At 40.8% G+C, this 22,575-nt stretch overlaps 3 protein-coding genes across 6 annotated transcripts; 2 read left to right on the top strand and 1 right to left on the bottom strand.

Moving 5' to 3' along the window:
- The first annotated feature begins 430 nt into the window (after positions 1–430).
- Positions 431–9,116, top strand: wrnip1 (WRN helicase interacting protein 1). Of its 2 annotated transcripts, XM_034703505.1 has the most exons (9): positions 617–784; positions 907–958; positions 2,181–2,494; positions 3,721–3,915; positions 4,257–4,486; positions 5,815–6,035; positions 7,374–7,529; positions 8,113–8,192; positions 8,294–9,116. In XM_034703505.1, exons 1-9 carry the CDS (start codon positions 728–730, stop codon positions 8,573–8,575), a joined length of 1,587 nt encoding a protein of 528 aa, XP_034559396.1. In that variant the 5' UTR covers positions 617–727; the 3' UTR covers positions 8,576–9,116. The 2 variants fall into 2 exon arrangements, with proteins under 2 accessions (XP_034559394.1, XP_034559396.1); XM_034703503.1 differs by having other exon boundaries at positions 431–958.
- On the bottom strand, positions 9,082–11,295 carry LOC117827052 (proproteinase E-like). 2 transcript variants are annotated; one of them, XM_034703510.1, is made up of 7 exons: positions 10,695–11,295; positions 10,413–10,584; positions 10,091–10,216; positions 9,753–9,889; positions 9,471–9,613; positions 9,235–9,387; positions 9,082–9,155 (listed from the first exon to the last, which is right to left on the bottom strand). In XM_034703510.1, the coding sequence occupies exons 1-7, from the start codon at positions 10,732–10,734 to the stop codon at positions 9,138–9,140; spliced, it is 789 nt and encodes a 262-aa protein (XP_034559401.1). In that variant the 5' UTR covers positions 10,735–11,295; the 3' UTR covers positions 9,082–9,137. The 2 variants fall into 2 exon arrangements, with proteins under 2 accessions (XP_034559401.1, XP_034559400.1); XM_034703509.1 differs by having other exon boundaries at positions 9,100–9,387.
- Positions 9,307–22,570, top strand: dhx30 (DEAH (Asp-Glu-Ala-His) box helicase 30). 2 transcript variants are annotated; one of them, XM_034703502.1, is made up of 22 exons: positions 9,307–9,446; positions 9,572–9,649; positions 10,422–10,616; positions 12,118–12,219; positions 12,407–12,543; positions 13,818–13,928; positions 14,019–14,288; positions 14,377–14,526; positions 14,618–14,770; positions 15,207–15,677; positions 15,965–16,348; positions 16,445–16,523; positions 16,613–16,717; positions 16,815–16,990; positions 17,095–17,301; positions 17,396–17,477; positions 17,574–17,767; positions 17,860–18,019; positions 19,198–19,355; positions 19,636–19,736; positions 19,829–19,968; positions 21,927–22,570. In XM_034703502.1, the coding sequence occupies exons 5-22, from the start codon at positions 12,496–12,498 to the stop codon at positions 22,184–22,186; spliced, it is 3,249 nt and encodes a 1,082-aa protein (XP_034559393.1). In that variant the 5' UTR covers positions 9,307–9,446; positions 9,572–9,649; positions 10,422–10,616; positions 12,118–12,219; positions 12,407–12,495; the 3' UTR covers positions 22,187–22,570. The 2 variants fall into 2 exon arrangements, with proteins under 2 accessions (XP_034559393.1, XP_034559392.1); XM_034703501.1 differs by lacking the exons at positions 9,307–9,446; positions 9,572–9,649; positions 10,422–10,616 and having other exon boundaries at positions 12,024–12,219.
- The last annotated feature ends 5 nt before the right edge of the window (positions 22,571–22,575 follow it).

The following is a 22,575-nucleotide window of genomic DNA, read 5'->3' as shown; positions in this document are numbered from 1 at the left end:
TCTGTTATTCAAAAGTTAATTAATTATTTCAAGATATGACTGGAATTGCATTTTGTGAAGTCTCCTGTCGATTCATGCTGTATTATTATTATTATTATTTTTTTCAAAAAAGAAAATAAATAAATACGATTGCCATAAAATTAAAATTATCTATTTGGGACTTGCTGCCTTCACGTACTGTACTCCGGTGGGGGAAAAGTTTTTCCATTGACCGTCAAAACAGTTCCAGAAAACTCTCTTTGTCATATTTAACTTCAAATTATTGCCAGACTTACTGACCTGGCATAGCCGTATAAAAACCTATGGATGTCTATCTTTGTGTAGCCGAGTATTTGTCTCGAACACAGAAGCTCGTTGAAAGTACTCTGATGTCGGATTTTCCAAACAGCTCGTGAATGCACACAGACAGTGAAGAAACAACAGGAAGTCTGGATAGAAAAGTTAAACTATTGACATATTTAAATACATGTCTTATTCAGTTTATCAAGCATAGGAAGTAAGAATAATGCTTATCCAACTGTTCTGCAAAAGACACATTTTTCTAAGTTAATTTCAGAGCACTGTTTGGTCACGTGACAAGAGGTCAAAAGTTTCGCGGGAACTAAAATGGCGCACGAGATGACAGCCACCGACTCGGACTCTGTGCAGTGTCCAGTTTGTTTTCAAGATTTCCAGCCCTCCACAATCAACAGACACCTCGACGCGTGTCTGCTGAAAACCGTGACCGATGGAAGTCCGTCTACAACAGATGAATGTGAACCCCCTTCGAAGAAATCCCGCAAAGGTGCTGAGGCTGTGCCACCCAGCTCCAGTGTCAACACACCTTCCACCAACTCTCCCCCTCCATCCTCCTCCTCCGCCTCGGCACCGTGCACGCCATCATCTTCTGTATTCTCTCTGTTCCAGGCCAACAAGAGTAAAGTGTCAGCTCTGAGGGAACGAAGTGGTGCCCTGACAGGTAAACAAACAGCTGCATCTGTTGTCAACTGTTCTATTCAACTATTCAAAGAGTGTTCTTTGAAAGAGAGGGGGGTTATAACTTAAGAGGGAAGTTAAGATTAAAGGTGGTGAGTGTTCGGGCCAGGGGTGATTCTAGGATCAGATGTTTAGGGGTGGGCCGGGCAGGATACATTTCACTGTGTTGTACATTTTAATGCAATTTCATTCATTCCCACATGTGTGAAAGAAAAGTATAACACTTTTTGAGAAAGTCTGTGACTAAACCATCAAATCTGATAAAGGTTATTTAAATGCTGAGCCACAGCAAAAGAGGAATGGATTGGAATCAGAAAAGAAACACATGGTAACCTTAGTTTCTGGGGAAAGAAAACTAATTTTGATATAGCAACTCCTCAACATATACATAAACAGTGTATGTTTCTGGAGTAAACCAGCCCCCTATAGTAAGTCCCAACAATACCAAAAATTGACATTTGAGCTATTTTTTGGGCTTTCATTTGAAATGCAATCCACAACATGTTACAACACTTTAACAGAAATTGACTTTTTCAGTGTTTTTCTCTGCCTTTTTCCTTCTTGTCTGTATTATATTATTTGATAATTTTTGGTGCTGCTGTATTTTTGTTGTTCAAATATTACGTTTCAACCAAGTACTGTATGGTGTTGAAACTTTTTTATCTTGTTAAAAAGGACATACAGTTTAAAAAAAAAATCTTAAGGCTGCTGGAATTCAATTTAGGGATGCTTCAGAACCCCCAAAAACGGTCTAGAAACGCCTATGTTTCGGACCACAAGGAAAAGCTTTTGTATTTCAATCTGTAGTGTAAAACTTTGGTACAGACTTAACATGGAGCTACAGCAATGTCAGAACAGAATCCAGTTCAGGAAGAGGTTTAAAGAATTAATTTTCATGAGGTACAAGGAGGAAGACAAGTGTTGAGGATCATGAGGGGTTTGCTTCTGATTGTAGATGTAAATATGAAGATAAGAGATGAAGATTTGTTTAGTGTGAATGCTCTCGTATAATTCAAGAAAATAGTGAATAAAGGGGTAGAATTGGATACGTTTTAGCTTCTTCCTACTCCTTTTCACACATGTAAAGTAAAATGTTTCAGTGCTTGCTAATGGAACTGATTGATTTGGTTGTTTTTTTTAACTATTTCCTCAATTTACTTGTATTTTTTTTTCTTCTATTTTACTTTTACATGTTCGAAATGAAGACATCAAATCAAAAATCAAGGGAAATACACGAGATATGCAGGATGACTCTGTCGCTGGACCTGCAGCAGGTGTTGATAACCTGAGTATTCCACGATCTGGAGCAAATACACCCAATTTGAAGACATCAAATAGTATCCCTCCACGGACACTGCTGTCAATGAGTAAACCATTAGCAGATGTGCTTAGACCAAACTCACTGGAGGACTACTTTGGCCAGAGCAAAGTTGTAGGTCAGGAAACACTCCTCCGCTCACTTATGGAGTCCCATGAAATACCATCTTTGATCCTTTGGGGACCACCAGGATGCGGAAAGGTGAGAGGGCTTTCCCCCTTAAATAACTCCCCCTCTGCTTAGATTGTACACGATTTACAATTCTTATTTTTCTGCAAACTGCTTGAAAATGTACATGTTGACAGGATTACTTGTATGTGTTTTAACAGCATATGAAAATGGAAAAAAGGTCTCGGAAATCAGAAAAGATGTGACTATCTTGATCAAGCCCACAGCATGAAGATGGATACACCATTCAGGGTCCGTGTACCTTCCGTTCATTCTATTTCCAATTCGGAAACGCAATTCAGAAAGCAAAAGAACAGGCATTTTTCTTTTTTCAATATATGTAGCAGATTTTAAAACAAACAAACAAAAGCTGTTTTCCATTAAAATATAGCAATAAAATTGTATTTTATGTTCCCCTATTATTGATTTTTATATTCCCTGATAAACACGAAGAATCCAATCATGTTAATCCAAAATGCAAAAATGCAGGGATATCTGTATTATTACAAGGTGAAGTTGAGACGAATCTGTGAATATCTTTCCAACTTTACCCAACTGATGTAATCATACAAATATCCCTGCATTTTTGCATTTTGGATTAACATAGATTGGATTCTTCATGTTTATCAGGGAATATAAAAATCCATAGGAAAACAACACAAAATCCAATTTTATTGCTATATTTTAATGGAAAACAGCTTTTGTTTGTTTGTTTTAAAATCTGCTATATTGAAAAAAGAAAAATGCCTGTTCTTTTGTTTTCAGATTTGCGTTTCAGAATTGGAAATAGAATGAACGGAAGGTACACGGACCATTCAGGCTCTAATTTAATGTAATTACGCCTCCTTTTAATGCACTTGACAAAGTGGGACCTGGAAATGTCATAGCATGTTAAAAGAGTGGGTTGATCACGTCTCTGGCTGTCAGATCGGGTCTTGCAAGTGTTATTTGTCACACCTGAATACAGCATGTTAATGACTTCTTATGCATGCCAAGCTACTGGCATGGATTGTCATTCAGCAGCTTGTCATACTGAGACTTTGTCAACATGCTTCAGTAACAATCTGACTCTTTAACTCCATCTGTTAGTTGTCTTACAGTATTCAGGTTGCACTATCAATAGGGTTATTTTTGGAGTTTGTCATGGGGATTATTTGTTATTATTATTGAAAGCATTATTTATGAAGGTGTGCATCAGATCCAGATCAGGTGTTGTATATTGTACTCATAATTCTGTGTTGTGTTTCTCTTGCTTTCAGACCACTCTGGCTCACATTATTGCCAGCATCAGTAAAAAGAGGGGAACAGCTCGTTTTGTGACTCTTTCTGCCACCAGTGCGTCCGTCAGTGACGTCAGAGAGGCGATAAAGCAGGCACAGAACGAGCTGAGACTGTGCAAGAGGAAGACCATCCTGTTCATTGATGAAATTCACCGCTTCAACAAACTGCAACAGGTGTAGTTTTGAAAGATGTGCCAGTCAAACCAGTGAATATTGAGTTTTTCCCCAGTTCCAGCTTAGAATTTTTTTTTTAAAAATAGTTAGATATTTGAAAATATATATATTTACTGGCTCTCATGCTGACATTCAGAGAATATGGTTGATATCAATCTCATGTCTGTTAAATTAAATGATGAAAGCATTGTACTTGATTTTCTCTTCCTTGTTGGGAACCATCAAACAAATACTCACTCTTTATATCTTGTAATTTAAGGGATGGTCTCAGTGACACTTTTGTCCTCCCTTGTTCACTTTGCTTTCATTTTCCCACTGTCAATTTCTGACTCCATCCATAGGACACCTTCCTTCCTCATGTAGAGTGCGGGACTATTACTCTGATCGGGGCAACAACAGAAAATCCATCCTTCCAGGTAAATTCAGCCTTGCTGAGCAGGTGCAGAGTCCTGGTTCTGGACAGGCTCTCTGTGGAGGCGATGGGCTTGATCCTGGACAGGGCAGTGGCTACGCTGGGGATCAGAGTCCAGGGAAGAGATACTGAAGATGAAGACCAATCAGATGAAGAGGGGTAAGTTCTCTCCTCGGGTCTGAATCCTCTCTATTACCATCAATTTGAAATCCCTTGGTGAAAATGCCTTCTTGTGTTCCTCTCTCCCTGGGTTCACTTAGATAATAAATGGGAGGAGTGTACTGGTCATTGTTGGAGCCTCCGCAATCCTTTTAGCTGTGGTCTGGTCCGACATGTTGACAGAGAAGAATTTGCATATGATTTGTAGACAGTGAGGCAGCTGTTGATGATGAACTCCAGAAACACAATAAAATACCTTTGTCCCATGAACTGTTTGTCTACCACTGAAATCTGGGCCTGTGACAAATAGTGGGATTTAAGGGTTAGCTAACTAACATGGGGTTTAAACCAGAATGAGGCTGGCTCACTTTTATCCAGGATAAAACACCATGGTAACCCTAAAACACAGCTTTCCTATTACATAGCAGGTTCATATCAGGGGAGCAGATTAAAACTACTCTTTCTAGAAACAGGATAATAATAATACATTTTATTTATATAGCGCTTTTAATGACTCAAAGACACTGTACAACAAGGATGAGCAAGAAGAGCTGCCTTTATGATAAAAGTGGATGTTATTTTGAGAATAACCTCCAGGATTATTTAATCAGAGACGTATATAATCTCCTATGTTATTTAATGTGTTTTGTGACAGGTTTTTCTATTGCTTTGTCCACCCTGTTCTTATCAATGCAAACTAAAGACATCTGGGTGATTTTCGACAACCTAATACTTACTTTAATGTTGAAATAAAATGTTGTTCTCAAGACTTACTGCAAGATTTCTATAAAATCCTTAGTCAAATGTACTTTTTTCCAACAAATGTATCTTATTTAGTGCGTCTTTGCTCCATTTAGAGAGACTTGTAGTGTGCAGGAGTAGACAGAACATTGTTGAAGTGCTAGAATTAAGGAATGCACAGCAGACATTGATGATGCTTCCTCTCTCATACTTAATGAGAGCTGTCCCCGGCTCTAATTTTGACGCCATCTGAGATGCTCGGGGTTCAGAGGAGCTAAAAAAAAGTGGCACCCCACAGAGAGCCTGTCAGCAAAGGCTGTTAGAGAGGAGGATGAGAACAAGACTTTAGCAAGGTCATGAGATGTAAATATCAGGTGTCTCGGTGAATATCTTTTAACAGTTATCTAAAGTTTGTAACCTTGAAATTATGCAAGATGCTCATTTAAAGCTAGTTGAATCAATAAGAATGCTTTACATTAATATTCATGATTAAATTCATGTTATAATTTTCTTAACAACTGTATGTGTTTCTTCCTTACAAACTTCCTAACATACAGTATATCTGATGAATATCATTATTTACCCAGGCCAAAGATTTTCATCGAACAAAAAGCTCTGGACACCATAGCCCACCTTTGTGATGGTGACGCCAGGACAGGTCTGAACAGTCTGCAGCTGGCTGTTCAGGCTCAGCTCAACTCAGCCCAGTTCAACTCAACAGGACATGAAGGTTCTCAGGAAATACTAGTGACGGAGGAGCACATCAAGGAAGGTCTTCAGAGGTCCCATATTCTCTATGATAAAGCTGGTAAGCCCCCATGTGGCAGGTTTTACAAACCCAGGTGATGGCTTTAAAAACTTCAGGGTAACCTTATTTAGATTAAACAAAGTAACCAGTTAATGTAGAGAGTATCCATTACCAACACTTTATTATTGTACATAAAGCTTCCAGCTCTAGTTCAACACCATGTTTTTAAACAATCTGGCCCTTTGATCTTTCCATTAAGAAAAAACTTTGTTGGCTGTAGTTTATGTTAAGACCTTAAATGTTTGTATTCTTTATGAAATGTAATCTACACAAAATATATTATCAAGGAGTCTGATGCCCCTAAATAACAGTGACTTTTACATTTTTTAATGTGTACTCAAATGCAACATTTGAGCTCTAGATTGTTCAGGATGCACCTCAATATATAAGGTGTAACTGAATCTGTAATTAGGCAATGTGCTTGATCGGAAGAGGTCCATCTAATGCTGAAATGATGACATCTTTTCAGAAGGTTTAATAGAGATGGAGGTCATTTCAACAGAATCAAGACGCATCTTATGGGAGTATCAAACAAGGTTTAGAACAATATTCCTGTGCATAAACTGATAATTAAATTCAGAATTAAAAGTATTTGAATCATCTAAGTAGTCTCAGTTTAACACCTGCCATCAGTATTTTCATTTAATCAATATTTCATTCTAACTGGCATTTCTGTTTTTCAATCCGAACAGCTCTATGGTATTACTACCCAGAAACTGTGATCACCATCTCATCACAAGGCTTTCATATGAAGTGCATTGAATGATAAGTGCGAAAAACCCTCAACAATGCATAGAACCTGTGGGTGTTTATAGCCGTGTTCACCGTTGCTTAGGAGTGACACGTATACATTTTGTTTGTGCAAAACATACAGGGTTATTATAATCCACACATAGGTCGAGCCACAGTGTCCTCGTAACATGATATATAAAACTAGTACGACTGTATGAAACCAATGCTCGATCACTCATTAGCCACATTACAATAGCTGCAGACTCAGATCATTTATACTTTCTCCTCCTCCTCTGCCAGAGTATCCGTGGATAACTCACTCTCAGCCTTTCATCCTACTTAATACTTAATGAGTCCTTCACGCCACCCTGTTGCATAACATGTCAGCTGTCCGAAAGACTGAGATTTACTGTTCCCTTCATGCAGTGATGAAACTGTCCCCCAGCTTGATAGACAGCCTCAATGGAGACTGTGTTATTCACTGCCACAGCTTTAGATCAGCTAATCATTTTTGGTTCCTTTAATTTTTTAAAGGTCTGTAAAAGTGCTCAATGAAACCACCTCTTGAACAATCTTCATCTTCATGTGTTGTCTGTGACTCTGTAGGTGAAGAGCATTATAACTGTATCTCAGCGTTGCATAAGTCCATGAGAGGCTCCCATGAGAATGCATCACTGTATTGGCTGGGCCGCATGCTGGAGGGTGGCGAGGATCCTCTCTATGTGGCTCGAAGGCTGGTACGCTTTGCCAGCGAGGATGTGGGTAAGTGGAATGATTAATTTTATTATGACAACTTGTTGACTTTATTATGACCATAACTATGTAGCTGCCAAGCTAGCTAATTAGACTACATTTTTTTCTAAATCCTTATACAGACTGCTTTTGATCACTGATTTTTAAAACAATAAATTTTTATTGACTCTTAAGCTACTTTTAAATGATTTTATGTATTGAAGGTTCTCTATAAAGTTTCCAGCTAGTTATGGAACAGACTGAAATGAATGTGAATACCTCTTTATGAGCTATAAAAGCAGAAAACAAAAACATTTATAGCTTATAGTTGAATGTTTTCAATACAGGCATTTCTAATGCATGAATCTGATGGCACAGGGTAGGTGTCAGACAAAGTGGTCAAAAGCTGCAGTGACATTAAAATGTCTCAAACTTCCTCCTGGGAACACAATACAAGACTACTGGCAGTTTTAAATGTTTCATAGAAATGACAAAAATACTGAATACAACAGAAATGCTTTTCACAGAAATACAGAAGAGAGAAGACTAAAAGAAAATGAAATATATATATTTTTATGTGGTCTGACTCTTTCAAGTCTCATGTGTCATCCAGGTATGGCAGATCCTGCTGCACTTCCCCAGGCTGTGTCCGCTTTCCAAGCCTGTCACTTCATAGGCATGCCTGAATGTGAGGTAGGTTTACCTGATTCTGAACACTGATGGATCTGAGTCGTCAAATGCAGAAAATACTTTCAGGCGTTTTTACAAAAGTTGTAACCCAATGTCTTCATCAGGTGATCTTGGCTCAGTGTGTAGTCTACATGGCCCGAGCACCCAAGTCTGTAGATATCTACCAGGCTTATGCTAACGTAAAAGTCTGTTTGAGGAACCACAAAGGCCCCCTGCCTTCTGTCCCTCTGCACCTCCGTAACGCCCCCACCAGGCTGATGAAACAACTGGGCTACGCTAAAGGCTACAAGTACAACCCAGCCTTCAGCGGCCCGGTGGAGCAGGAGTACTTACCTGAGGAGCTGAGGGATGTAGACTTTTTCACCTGGACACCTCCAGACTCCTGAAGACCTGTGGGAATAATAACTGACACAGTGCACTGCTATGGGTTTATACTAATGCTGCAGTCCAGTAAAATGAGCAGTAATGAGGATTAATGAAATGTTTATGCTGCTGATACAAACTCTAGGCTGATTTTAAGATTTAATGCTGTCTTCATTATCTGATTAACTATCATCGCATTTATCAATCAACAGAAATATGTTCTCACAGTTTTGCTAAACCTTCTTCTTTCTGAATGTAATCGAAGGTATGTAAAGTATATACAGTTAAAAAATGTCTCTGCATGTTCATAGAAAAGACAATCAGTTAAATAGATAAAACATACAGTGAGTATACAGTGTGCTTTTATATTTGCAAAACGCGTCTTTGAATGTTTACAAAGTTAAGTACTTAATTTGTTTCTCTTTAGTCTGTCCCTGTAAAGTTTTCCACGTTGCACAAATGTATTAAAATGTTGGTTTTTTTTACATTATGATCTGTATATACTTTGATAAAAGACCAGACAAATGTAAACGTTTTATTACACAGTTTATTATTCTTTCTCTTCTTGGGTTTGTGGAAGTGTTTTCAGTTTTTGGCCATGGTCTGAGGGGAAATAACATCAGATAAAGTATTCAAGTTTCACAATATATTAACTACATGTCCTAATGTACATTTCCCTCACCTCACTTATCCAGGGGATGAAGGAGGCCACACGGGTGAACATTGAGGGCTTCTTAGGAGTATTACAGCCTCGTCCATCCACGAAACTTGTTACCCCTTCTACATACCACTTACCATCCCTGCTCTTACAGTTGAGAGGGCCTCCAGAGTCTCCCTGGAAGACAATGGCTCATATTGGAGCAGTGGAAAAATAGTTTGTTTTCCTACAGGAATGTAAGTTGTGTTGTTGTTCCTTACATGGCATGCTGACTTGCTTTCGCCGCCAGCACAGACCATTGTTGTCTTTGCTGAGCTCCCCCACCAGTCGCTTTGACTGCAAGTGCTGTGATCCACCACAGGAAGTAGGGCCTGCTGCAGTGTAATTGCCCGAGGACCGCCAGCTACAGGAAAATGCATCAAATTAACCAGGAGTTTGAGTAAGACTTGTTACACCTTTGCATGTGTCAGAGTTATTCAACATTTTGGTATTCAAAGATAGTGCACAAGCTTGTTGTAGAAACTATCTGCTGCTGGTCTTACAGTACAGACGACCCCAGCCGGTGACGTAGCAGGGCTGGTTGTGAGCGACGCTGGCACCCTGATAAGGCAGACAAGCTGGCTGAACTTTGTCACTGATAACAGCACTTTTCTCCAGTTTAAGCAAGGCAATGTCATTCCTACAGGATGAAACATGACGTTTAAACATGTCAGTGATTAGGTGAAGGTGTTTTCATTAACATTAAAAAAAATGTATTTACTCAGCTGCTGTTGAACCCAACCTCTCAGAGTGGGCACTTATTTCAAGGACACATTTACTGTTTCTTAATAATTCAACTGGAGCACTAGAGTGGTTCTGTTGAGAATGTATAGTTACCTACCCACAAGACACACAGTTGTCGTTCCATTTGGGATGAATGAACATTTTTGACACCATGATAAACTGCTCAGGCCCCTCCTCCTTGTTCATGTCATGCTCAGCAAGTACCACCCTGTACGTGTGGAATCTGGAAATCAACAACATGAACTTCTTAAGTTTTAAAAGTAGATAAAAAATGACAAGTATCACAGGATGTTTTGCATTCCTGAAGAGCACCATACTTCTTTCCTGATAACCTGGAAATGTTATGTGATTCTGGCAAGAAAAAAAATCTTAAAAGAAGTGCATGAGTGAGTGTGAAATAAAATTAAGTTTTTTCTCACGTGATGCAGTGTGCCGCAGTCAAGACCCAGTCTGGAGAAATAAGTGTTCCTCCACAAGTGGGGAAGAAAGACTCCACAGAAACCTGCCATGGCCAGCTGTATGGATCAGCTTCTTCCCCGTTCACCACACGACTAGTGTTGGCCTGGACCCTGGATACACCACACCCAGACACTTCAGCACAGAAGACACAGAAACAAGAGAATGTATGTGTTTCTATGTGGTAATATTCCCAATATGAACTATTCCCAAGATGGAAATAAATATGTTGAATGCTAGCTCACCAGTTGTAACAACCAGGAGGAGGATAAGTGCCAGTTCCATCTTTAGTTCATTTAGCAGAGCTGGCACACTATGCAGATCTATTTATGGGCAGCAGTCCAGATGATACCAAGCAGCCTGGGAGTTTTCCTCCCATGTCCCAGATGGCAAAACATGCTGTTTTCCATGAAAGGGGTCAGATAAAGTCTAACTATCGGACTGTATATAGTATGTACTGAATACAACATCCTAATACACTTTTTGTTCAGCTTGTATTTAGTCAACATTTCAAACCATCCCTGTACCAGCTAATACAGAGGATATTGGGACGACCATGTGGACCCACAGCAGTTTGGATAAAAAAAATTGTGATTCATTTTATAACAGGACTTGCAAATTATGTAATTCAGTTGTTAAGAGGTGTTTAATATTTACAAACTAATGCTCAGGATGTTACAAATTGCCATGTGAATAAGGGGGCATGTTCTGTACCCCTTATAAACTCACTGCTGTTGTCAAGTAAGAGCTTTGGAATGTGGATATTTTTAGAGTTGTATTTGCCCCATCAGAGCTTGATGATTTAACAATAAACAGTAAGAAAATTGTATATTAATAATTGAAGGATTTGACACATATCCCAAAATTCACCTTTCAGTTAACAAGATCAAATATATTAAAAAATCAAATGAAATAAATCTCATTAAATCAGGGTCTTATTAATAATTTTTGATGAATCTATTGTGAATTAATTGATCTTGAATCAATAAGCCAATTATGGGAAACGCATGTATCCGATACAATCTGGTTATTGTTTTTATTGTTTATGAGCTTAGTTTGAACTGTATTAATTAAAAAGTATACATGAAGAAACTATATAGGCTTAAAAAAAACAAATGGTTCCATATTGCTTTGTAGAATATTGATGTCCATTCATGTACCACCAAAAAATGTCATGTGTAATCCAAATGTTTTTTCAAAATGGGTTTTAAACGGCTGAATGAAGTATTAATGCGAGTTATCAATGCTTTGCTTTAACATTGATTATTTACGAAAGAGGATTAGGGCCATTGAAAAAAAAACAATCAAGGTCAATTTTTTATTATTAATATTCTGAGAAAAAAAATCAGAAATCTGAGAGAAAAACAGAATTCTGACTTTAATCTCAGAATTCTAAATTTTTATTATTTATTATTTATGTATTATTTTTTGTTTCCAGTGGCCCTAATCCTCCTTTTGTTTAATTCGCTGAGGAGAGGAGTTTGATTTGAAGGAGTTTGTTTTGAAATAATAATTCCCACCTCAAGCCAAAGGGTGTCGCTGTGTGCAAGCTGTGTTACGTAAAGCGCAGCCGCAGAAGAAGAAGTTGTAGTTAAAAGATGGCGCTACCCGGTGTCTTACTCGTGCGGCTTAGAGCTCTGTGCAATATTACTAAATGTGTTCAAACAGGAGGCCAAACTGCGTCCAACTGGAGCAAGGAACTCCGCTGTTATGGGACCAAAGCTCGGAGTGATCCTGAAGACGGTTCATCATATCTACAGACGAAACAAGGTGAGTGAAGACAGACATTAGCCGGTTAGCCATCAGGTGATGGTCTGTCAGACCTCAAGGGCATCATTGTATAAAGCATGACATCCATGTCGGTATCTTGGGGTTTTGTTTTCATGTAAGCCCAAGTCAGATTGGAAATAACGCATACATGCCATTGCTGTGTATGACCTCTGTTGTTACTGTTTAGGTAACGAGGGTCCGAACCTTTTAAAGGAGTTTCCGGATCCTAAAAGTCTCCTGTTCAACACCATCTCCAAATCACTGGGAGTCAGCGACATGTCCCAGTATGTCCAGTACAGCTGCACTGAACATGGAGCCATCAAGGTCAGAAACACTATATCACACTGAGATGGAAGTGTTCCTGAACATACCATACCCTTACAGCACATTAACTGTACACCTCAGAAGAACTGAGTCTTGCAATTATCATAGATTTTAGAAAAAACAGACCCCATAACCAGCACGATCCATGGTGAAGAGGTACAAATAGTGCAATCATATAAGTATTTGGGCACCGTGTTTGAATCTAACCTGTGAAAACACTGACAGCATTGCTAAACGAGCAAACCAGAGGATCTGCTTGCTGAGGAAACTCAACTCTTTTGGTGTCAGCAAAAATATTTTATGTACCTTTTATCAGAGTTTTATTAAAAGTCTAACGTATTCCTTTATATGCTGGTTTGGCTGTCAATTCAAATTTGCTTTATTGGCATGAACTAAGACATGTTATTGCCAAAGCACGTAATTTCATACAATACATTATATATATTCACAACACACTACACTCACCACATATACATTAATCACACACCCTATTCATTACATATTATATTCATCACATACATAGCAACCATATATTACATATACTAGACACATTAATGAACGATTACCCATACAGTATATCTCAATGTCCTCACCCGATGCGGCACGCTCACAAAACCCCCACCCAAAATCAAACACCATGGGAGGGTGCATCCCTCAGGCTGTGACAGGCAGACGCATATTTAGCAGCCAGAGGAGCTGCTGACCCTTCCCCAAGGAGTACTGACAGTTTCTCTTCTGGGGTTAATGCTGCAAAGTTTGGTACCATTTTAGTAATTTCCCTGTAGTGGGCATCTCTTAGAAAAGAGAACTTGCTGTCTCTCTGTAAAGGACAAGATAGTGTCTGAATGACATCATCAGGCTGTGCTCCAAAGTCACTGGAGTCCAGCTTAAGGACCTCTGCTCCTTTCAGACTGTGCGGGTGGTCCAGAAAGCGAACCAAATTTTGACCCAACTGGAACACAAACTTGGCAGTGAATTTTCAATCATGCCCTCAGGCTGGCGGTATATGTGCTGGTGTGGAAAACAAACCGCTATGCAAACTCTTTTATTCCTTCCGCCAAAAGGCTGCTAAATGCACAAAAGGCAGAATAAACCGAGAACTACCAAGCATCCCGCTTTGCTGTATGGTCACTGGTTGTGGTAATTGCTGAGGTCACGACGTGTTATTTATTTCCTTTACTGTATATTTTGTACCGTGGACAGGCTGACTGTAAAACTGAATTGCCCTTCTGGGACTAATAAAGTATTCTGAATCTGAATCTCTGTATCTCTAGAAAGCCGTCGTCACTTTACAGTGGCCCTGTAAAATCGAGGAGGTTGGTCAAGCCTCAAGGAAGATCGATGCAGAGCGTCTGGCTGCAGCTGCTGCTTGTTTTAAGCTCAGGGTAAGTTGTGAAAAATAACTTACAAAAACAAATTTGCCATTTCAATGTATTGAGCTATGTGAAATTCCACCCCTCTCTTTTTGTGTGCAGGAAATGGGTGTCATTGGTCCAAACAACCAGCTCCCTAGGAGGAGAGCTGGCAGGGGGAAAGCGGGGCTACAGTCAGCACTTCGTGATGAGGAGGATGACTGGACAGAAAATGTCCACATGCCAAGAGGGAAAGCAGATGGAAAAAGAAGGGAGTCGATGCCACTAGAGGAGGACACATCTCAAACCTCTGAGGCTCTCTCACTGTTTCCACAACCTAAATCTCTCCTCACCAGGGTCATCCAGGTTGCAACATCATCAAGCAGAATCAGGGTTTGTAGCTACAGTCCTTTTATACAGTGAAAGCTAAGCACCCTTTACTCATTCTGAATGCTAAACTAGTCACTCTATATCTTTACAGGAGCTCATACAGTTTAGAACAACAGGAGGAAAGCTAAAGAAATGTGAGCTGATCCTGAAGTGGCCCGAGGAGATGAAGTTTTCAGCCACAGCGAAAAACCGAGCTACAGCAGAAAAAAGAGCAGCAGCTCTGGCCTGCATGAAATTTAAAGTGAGAAGAACATTGGGAACCTTCTTCACCTTTTACATGTATGTGAAGAGCTGTGCTTTAACGTCGTTTTTTGTTGTTTCACCTGCTTCAGGAGCTGGAGCTGCTGGATGAAGACAACACCCCACTCACACATGCCAAGTACCATCGAGAGCAGGTGAGGGAGGCCGGAGAGAGAGACAGACGGCCCCTCTCACTGGAAGTCCCCGAATACCTGGAGGAACAAATGAGACATTACCTTGCACAGGTCAGTCTTCTTCCATGTGATGTGGTTATTGGCCAATCTTATGCAAATAATATTAGGGACTGATGGTGAGCTCATAAAACACATTTGCCATTCTTCCACAGTCAGCTAGTAGTGACTTATTTTAAAGACCCTTTGCAGCCTTTGCTTTAAGTTTTACTTGACACATATTCTTGCATGTTTAGACTGTGCTTTAGAATAATACTAACCTGCCAGGTGTATAAAAGCTCAAAGCTTTCACTAACCAAGTTTAAGAGTAATCTCTTATCCTTTCTGTCCCCAATGAAAGCATAACTGAAGCTCTACAGCACTGTAGAAATGCCATGTGTTTAGCTCTAAATGTTGATTTTCATGTTTTGCTGATTCCAGCTCTGCATGATCTCTTCCATTTAGTGTTGCATCAATGTTGTCTTAAAACTTTCTCCTCATCTTGTAACAGTACCCAGTAGCAACTGAAATGCAGAAGCTCTGGGAGGAGGAGGAAACAAGAGGACAGCAGTTGGTAAACCAAGAGGATGAAGAGGAAGAGGAAGACTGGGTGACAGACGCTATCACAGGCAGACCGTACAGGCCTCTCTCTGAACATGAGGCCTGGCAGCTTAACAACCGCCTGCAGGAGATATGGAGGAGAGCAAACCCTGGGCTGAGCGTGGAGCTCCCGGTGGATGCCCATCGTCAGCGCGTGGTGTCAGCGATTCAGTCCTCCAGGGTGGTCGTGATTGACGGTGAAACTGGTTGCGGAAAAACAACACGGATCCCCCGTTTCCTGCTGGAGCAGTGTGTGAGAGACGGTGAAGGGGCTGAGTGCAACGTTCTGGTGACCCAACCTCGTCGGATCAGTGCTGTGTCTGTGGCCCACCGTGTCGCTCATGAGCTGGGTCCTGCTCTGAGGCACTCTGTTGGATATCAGGTGGATATACATTTATACTGCACTCCTCTTCTGTGTGATACATTTTCTTTTTTGTAAAAAATGCAAATTTTAAATTTATTGTAACTGACATTATGATCAACCTGGAGTACTTTCAAGGTTGATCAGTGGGCTGCAACTGACCTTTTAGAGATCACTGCTCTAAAGGAAGTGCTTTTACTGCATGTTTCTTCTGTTGTTACAAGGTTGTTATCATGGATAATGAATCTAGTGGAAATTATTTTGAATATTTGAACTCTGTGCAAGAAATAAGACTTCTTTCTGCATAGGTGAGACTTGAAAGCCGTCCACCAGAGCAGAGTGGAGGAGCCCTGCTCTTCCTCACAGTGGGCGTTCTGCTGAAGAAGCTGCGGTCAAACCCATCCCTGAAGGGAATCAGCCACGTGGTGGTGGATGAGGTTCACGAGAGAGACATCAACACGGACCTGCTTCTGGCTCTGCTGCGCACCAGCCTGAATGAGAACCCTGACCTACGAGTGGTCCTCATGAGCGCTACAGGGGACAAAGAGAGGCTGTCCGAGTACTTTGGAGGCTGCCCAGTCGTAAAAGTTCCCGGGTTCATGCACCCGGTGAGGGACAGTTACCTGGAGGATGTGCTGAGAGAGTTAGGACGCAGGCTGCCGGACAAACGGCAAGAGGAGACAGCAAAGCAGGTGAGAGTATTCTAGTGTTCGTTGACTTCTTTACATGTTCTGTGGACTCTTCCTTTTTCAAGTTCTGCATCTCTGAATTTTTTTTTCTTGTTTAAGAGAGGAAAAGAGGACCTTTCACCTGATGTAGATTTAATAGCTGATTTAATCGAACACATTGACAAGCATGGACAACCAGGTAACAAACATACTCCTTTACCCTTTGCTTGGTTTTTACTGATGTCCTGAATCCTATTTTTGAAAGTATTCTTTCCCCTCATGCATCAGGAGCAGTGTTGTGCTTCCTCCCTGGATGGCAGGAGATCAAAGCAGTTCAGGAGAAACTGGAGGCCAGGCGTCACTTTTCCACCCACTCTCACCTGATCTTGCCGTGTAAGATACACAGAGACTTGTCCTCTCTCTTTCCTGCATGAAGTGTAGGTCATAAATTAAATCCATTTCTATGTTTTTCTTTTCTTCCTTCTTTTAGTACACTCTAGTTTATCAGTAACAGACCAGCAGGCTGTGTTCCAGCACCCCCATGTGGGCCAAAGAAAGATTGTCCTCACCACTAACGTTGCTGAGACCTCAATCACCATTGATGACATCGTCCATGTGGTGGATACAGGAACACACAAAGAACAGAACTATGACCCTAACACTAAGGTTGGTGTTCAAGTGTCTTTTATGATTGTAAACTATTTCGTATTGGTGTTTTCTGAGCTTGTTAGCCTTGAACTTAGTCAGCTTGATTTAATCCTGGTCTGCAGGTCTCCTGTCTGGACACGGTCTGGATATCTCGTTCTAATGTCACTCAAAGAAAGGGGAGAGCAGGACGATGTCAGCCGGGAGAGTCCTACCACCTGTTCCCTCGGAAGCAGCTGGAATCCATGTCTCCCTTCCCCATCCCTGAGATCCTGCGCACCCCGCTGGAGAGTTTAGTAGTGCAGGCCAAAATCCACAGTCCTGACTGCAAGGTACTGAGACAAAACAATGACTTCAGTGTAACTTTTATTGACCGTCTTATTCTGGACTTATTAAATCATGACTTGTTTATTTCTGGGTGTGTAGGCTGTAGATTTCTTGTCCCAAGTGTTGGAGAGTCCAGAGACAAACGCTGTCAGAGATGCAGTCCAGAATCTTCAAGATATTGGTGAGTGTATTCTGTTCTTCATACATGTGTATCTAATGTAAAATAATGAGTGAAGGATGAAAATAACGTCTTATCTGTCAATGTTTATTTCTGCAGGAGTTCTGGACAAGACGGAAACCCTGACGCCTCTAGGAGACCGTGTTGCCTGCATGTCATGTGACCCTCGGCTGGGCAAAGTGCTGGTTCTCAGTTCCATGTTCAGATGCACACTGCCCATGTTGTCTGTGGCCGCATGTCTGACCAGAGATCCTTTTCACAATAGCATGCAGAACAGAGCACTGGTTAGCAAGGTACAGCCTGATGATGCTTGTAGTTTTAAACTAACGCACACAGTGCAGACTGTGATAACTTCATCATGCCTGTAATTGCTCTTTTTCTCCAGGCTAAAGAGGCTCTGAGCGCCTCCAGCTACAGCGACTATTTGGTGTTAGTCAGAGCTGTACTGGGCTGGAAGAGAGTTCAGCAGGAGGGCGGCAGAGAGGACAGAGATGAATATCTGGACCAGTACACTCTGTCCAGGTTCAGCCTGAAATTCATTAACGGTGAGTTAGTGTGTTAGAAACATTCCCTCTTTCCGATATGTCTGTATGGATACTCTCCAACTCTCTGCATGGGTAGCTGTGGTTAAAAAATACAGGCTTCAGTTAAAGTGTATGCTAATAATGTATCTTTAAGCATGCTTAGAATCATCACTGTGGTTTTAGGGCTGAGGCAGATGACACTTGGATATGTCATTTGAGTCACCATGGCATCCCCAATGCGAGCCCTCAGTAGAACTGAAATGAAATTGTGTTTGAAAACCAGTCCAGTAGGCTGCACAGGAAATCGCAATGTTATTGTCATCCCAATATGAGCATTCACATTAAATACATGGCAGGAGAATTAATTTATCACAGTAATTATTATTATTAATAATAATAATAATAATATAATTACAAAGCATGGTTCAAATAACAGAGTAAACAATTGATGGCTTAAGTACATATTAAGTGCTTTTTCACTTGGCATGTGTATACTTATGGTGCATTTCGACCAAGAGTTCCGGGGTCTTGTAGCCCCCAGAACTACTTTCCCCGGAACTAAAAGGTTCCTGTGCCCCTATTGTTGTCTGCGTTTCGGCCGCGGGCTGAAGTTCCGGGTAGATTGTGCATATCAGGCCAGTGACGTATGGAGAAAAAAATTATATTTAATAGTATTTTGAAATCTTAATAAAAAACTAAACTAGTCTGCATTCCCAGGAACTCCCTCTGTGTTTCAACAACTGTGTAAGCTCCACAAACACCGTAACGTTCAACCGAAAGCCCCAGGACCTTTGAAAAGTACTACCCCCCAAGCAGGGGCTTTTCAGGGGGAGATTATCTACCCCTGAACTAAATTTAGACCCTGGTTCCTCCTGTCGAAACGCACGTAGTTCAGGGGTAAAGTCCCTAATTCCGGTGTGAAGTTCCTGCGGTGGAAAAATGCCTTTTAACTAGAGGCCTGGGTACCATGGCCACGCTTTTACTCCATGATAATGCAGTCAGAAGAAGGTCAGGCTAACTACAAGCTACCTTCAGATTAATTGGTGCCAATTTAGTGATGGGGGAAAAAAAATGCTTGTTGCATTTCTCCAGGAGGGACATGCACACCTAATGTCTAAATAAATCTAAGATCTGGACTTCAATTTTACTTCTTACCATTCATCCCTACTTTTTACTAATTGCTTTCTGCTCTGTTGCAGGTCTCATCTCCCAGTTCAGTGACAATCTGCATGAAGCCAAGCTGGTGTCTCGTGCCAACGAGTGCCAGCGTCACGGTTCTCTCTACAACGAGCACAGCAACCAGGATGAGCTGCTTAAAGCTGTACTGCTTGCTGGACTTTATCCAAACCTCATTCAGGTATATGGCAACAAGGGAGTCACTTAGAACACCACATGATATACGGTCTATATCAGGTCATGTTGAAGTCAGAGCTGCTATAGATCTTGTGTTGCAGGTATTACATTGTGATGTATTTTTTGTGGCTTTTTCCAAGATGTAAATACCATTTATCTATTATTACAATTTTGCTGTGGTGTTCTGTCCTAAACTCGCTTGTGAACTCACTGTCCTGGTCGAAGCTCTCAGAAGACATCTCAGCATAATCTTAAAGATGAAACTGATGGTACTTTTTTCTTAGGTGAAGAAAGGTGTTGTGAACAAAGGGCGCTTCCGCCCCAATAGTATTTCTCTCCGCACATTCAATGCACCTGTACTGCTCCATCGCTCCTCCGTGAACAGGTTTGAACACCAAAATGCTCGAAATTTATCTACAGCAGATGTTTATTTCATATTCAGTGTGTATATGTAAACTTATTGTTTTCGCTCTGTAGAGGGAAATCCGAGCTCCCCAGTCGCTGGCTGACCTTCTTCAGTGCCATCAAGTCCAATGGGAATGTTTTCATCAGGGACTCTTCACCCGTCCATCCACTCGCCCTGCTGCTGCTCACAGACTGTGACATCACTGAGAGAGGTAGGACATGGGTTCAGGGGGAGAAAAGGTAGGACGATTCCTGGGGCCCATCACTGATAGGGGACCAAAAAATGATCAGACCATTTGCAGTAGTGAAGTGGATGGGCGCAAAATCTTTGGTGGTGCACCTGCATAGACTGCTCTACATTTAAAGGAGCTAGAAAATGAAAACAGTGGAGTTTGTTGGTGCCTTGGAGACTGAGCTGGACAGATTGGCAAAGACAGTCCAAAATTAAATCTGAAATCGGATATTGTGTTCTTTTCTGTCTCAGAGAAGTTTTTGTTTTGAGTTAAAGAGGCCATAATTGATATTTTCTGATAGCAATATGACAAAGCGGTCACTCATAAACATGAACCCACTAGCAGAAAAAAAACCATCACTATCTCATCCCACCCATTGTAGTATGTTCGATTTCACCATCGGATCTGACCTGGACTCAATGGGTTTTATTTGTTGATAATTTGCATTGAGCTAGCTGATTCCCTCCAGGTTCAGTGAGTTAGGATTGTTAGCCTCAGAACAACTTATGCAGTCTTCAAACAACATGTGGCAGGAAAATGCCATATTTGCCTCCTGTCTCTCCCCAGAAGCAAAGAATATCTATCAGTGCAAGTCGATTTATGATTGGAAGTTATAATCATTGTTGAACATCTCATTCATTTTCACTGTGAGGCGTTCATCCAAAAGGGTGCAAGGTGTTCGTTTAGGCCCTTCACTCGCTATTAATGAGTGACAGGGTTGGTATCAATGTGCAAGCCTGTTGGTCAAGAAAGCCCAATGCCAACGATGTGCTCATGTAATGAAGACAGTCACAGTCTGTGGTGTAATTGAATGGGAGAAGGACACTTTGGATTGGCACTATGCCCTGCTCACATACAGTTGTGCTCATAAGTTTACATACCCTGGCATAATTTATGGTTTCTTGGGTAGTTTCTGTTGTCATTATGATATAAAAAGAGTAAACACAGTTGTTTGATACAAATTTTGCTTCACCCAACCACTAACAATGAGTGAAAAAAAGTTTTTCTCTTATCATTCATGTTCTTTGAAAAATGGCCAAAAAAATCGCAAATTCTGCCAGGGTATGTAAACTTATGAGCACAAGTGTACACCAACTTCTAGTGTGACACTTATTATTACAGGTATATCCAGTACCATCAGCAAAAAGATAAACTATGGCCGTATGTTGTTATTAACTGTAAGATGCAGAAAAAGCTTTTTTTCATTTTCTGCATTCTTGAGTGACACAGTTGATGGAAATAACTTCTTACATATGTAGTCCGCATAGGAGCTTTAAGTCGCCAAAAATGTCTGACTGTAGGTGAAAATGCTCAGTAGTGATGGATGAACGTCTTTGCATGTTCTCGTCATAAAAAAGCAGAGGTTCCAGGCGCAGTAAATACATTTCCGGCATATTAATGTACATGGCATACAACAATCTGTACTGCTCAGCAGATCACCATTTCTTAATTTTGCTTAAGAGATGAGAAAGTACATTTAATGTCTGCAAAATCACCACCTAGGACTCAGGAAGACCTGCAATGACTTTTAGTTATGAGTGGTGTATAATGCATGCAGATGTTTCTATACTGTCTTTTAACAAAGTGTTTGTAGACGCATTTGGCACCTTGATCACTCATAATTTTAAGACTGCTCTAAACCAATATATCCTCGCTGTCAGGCAGAAACCTTGTATCTCCATATAAGTTAATTTGTGTTCAGTAATCAATGCTATTGATCTTCTTTTATGCCTGTCTAAATCTTATGCAGTGTAAAAAGCATATTCATGTTTTATACTTCCTGGAAAAAAGTGGTTTTGGAGATACAAGGTTTCTGCCCAGCAGTGACGGTATGATATATGTGACATTTTAGAGACATGCTCTAGAAGATTTTTGGCCTCCTTAGAATCTGAAAAAAATCTCTCCATAAACTGATTTATTTTTCTTCTTCCTCTCAGTGAAAGGAGACAAGGTGGAGGTGTCCCTTCCCGGACACTCTCTGGTGCGCTGCGAGTTACCAGTTAACACCTGGGAGCTGCTGTGGGAGCTACGGACTTCAATTCAGACGATGCTCTACCGCAACCTCAGCGATCCCAGCAACGTAGTCAGCCACTCTGCTCAAGACGGAGAGCTCATCTCTTTACTTGTAGAGCTGCTCAACAACTCAGACTCGAGCCCTTTCATTCAGAACAGCAACAGTGACAGCGAGCTGGATTAACAGCACTCTGAGCACTTTCTACATGTGTCTGCTGACTGGTACAGAGGAACCAAAGAGGATGATGGGATCCTGTTTTAATGTTTGTCTTGTAAAGTACTTGATCAGGTGCATCATGTACTGAAATGGACTGGCACAGGGGAGAATTCTACTGTGAACTACAGCTGTTGTTTTTAAGGTGAATGATGAACTTGATGTGTGGAAATCCCTTGGTTTGGATTTTGGACTGTGGTTTCCCATTTATGGTTATTTGCTTTGTGAGAAGCAGAAGTTGATTATTACTCTTAACGAGTAGAGACAGAAGTTTGAAGGTCAAAGGTCAAAGACTTTGTACAGCAAATAATGTTCTATTTATTGAAATAAATATTAACATACTGACACGGGGAACATGA

The sequence above is a fragment of the Notolabrus celidotus genome, chromosome 15 (assembly GCF_009762535.1).
Source record: "Notolabrus celidotus isolate fNotCel1 chromosome 15, fNotCel1.pri, whole genome shotgun sequence".
Taxonomy (NCBI): domain Eukaryota; kingdom Metazoa; phylum Chordata; class Actinopteri; order Labriformes; family Labridae; genus Notolabrus; species Notolabrus celidotus.
The sequence above is the reverse complement of the archived record's forward strand: the minus strand, read 5'-3'. Positions and strand labels throughout refer to the sequence as shown.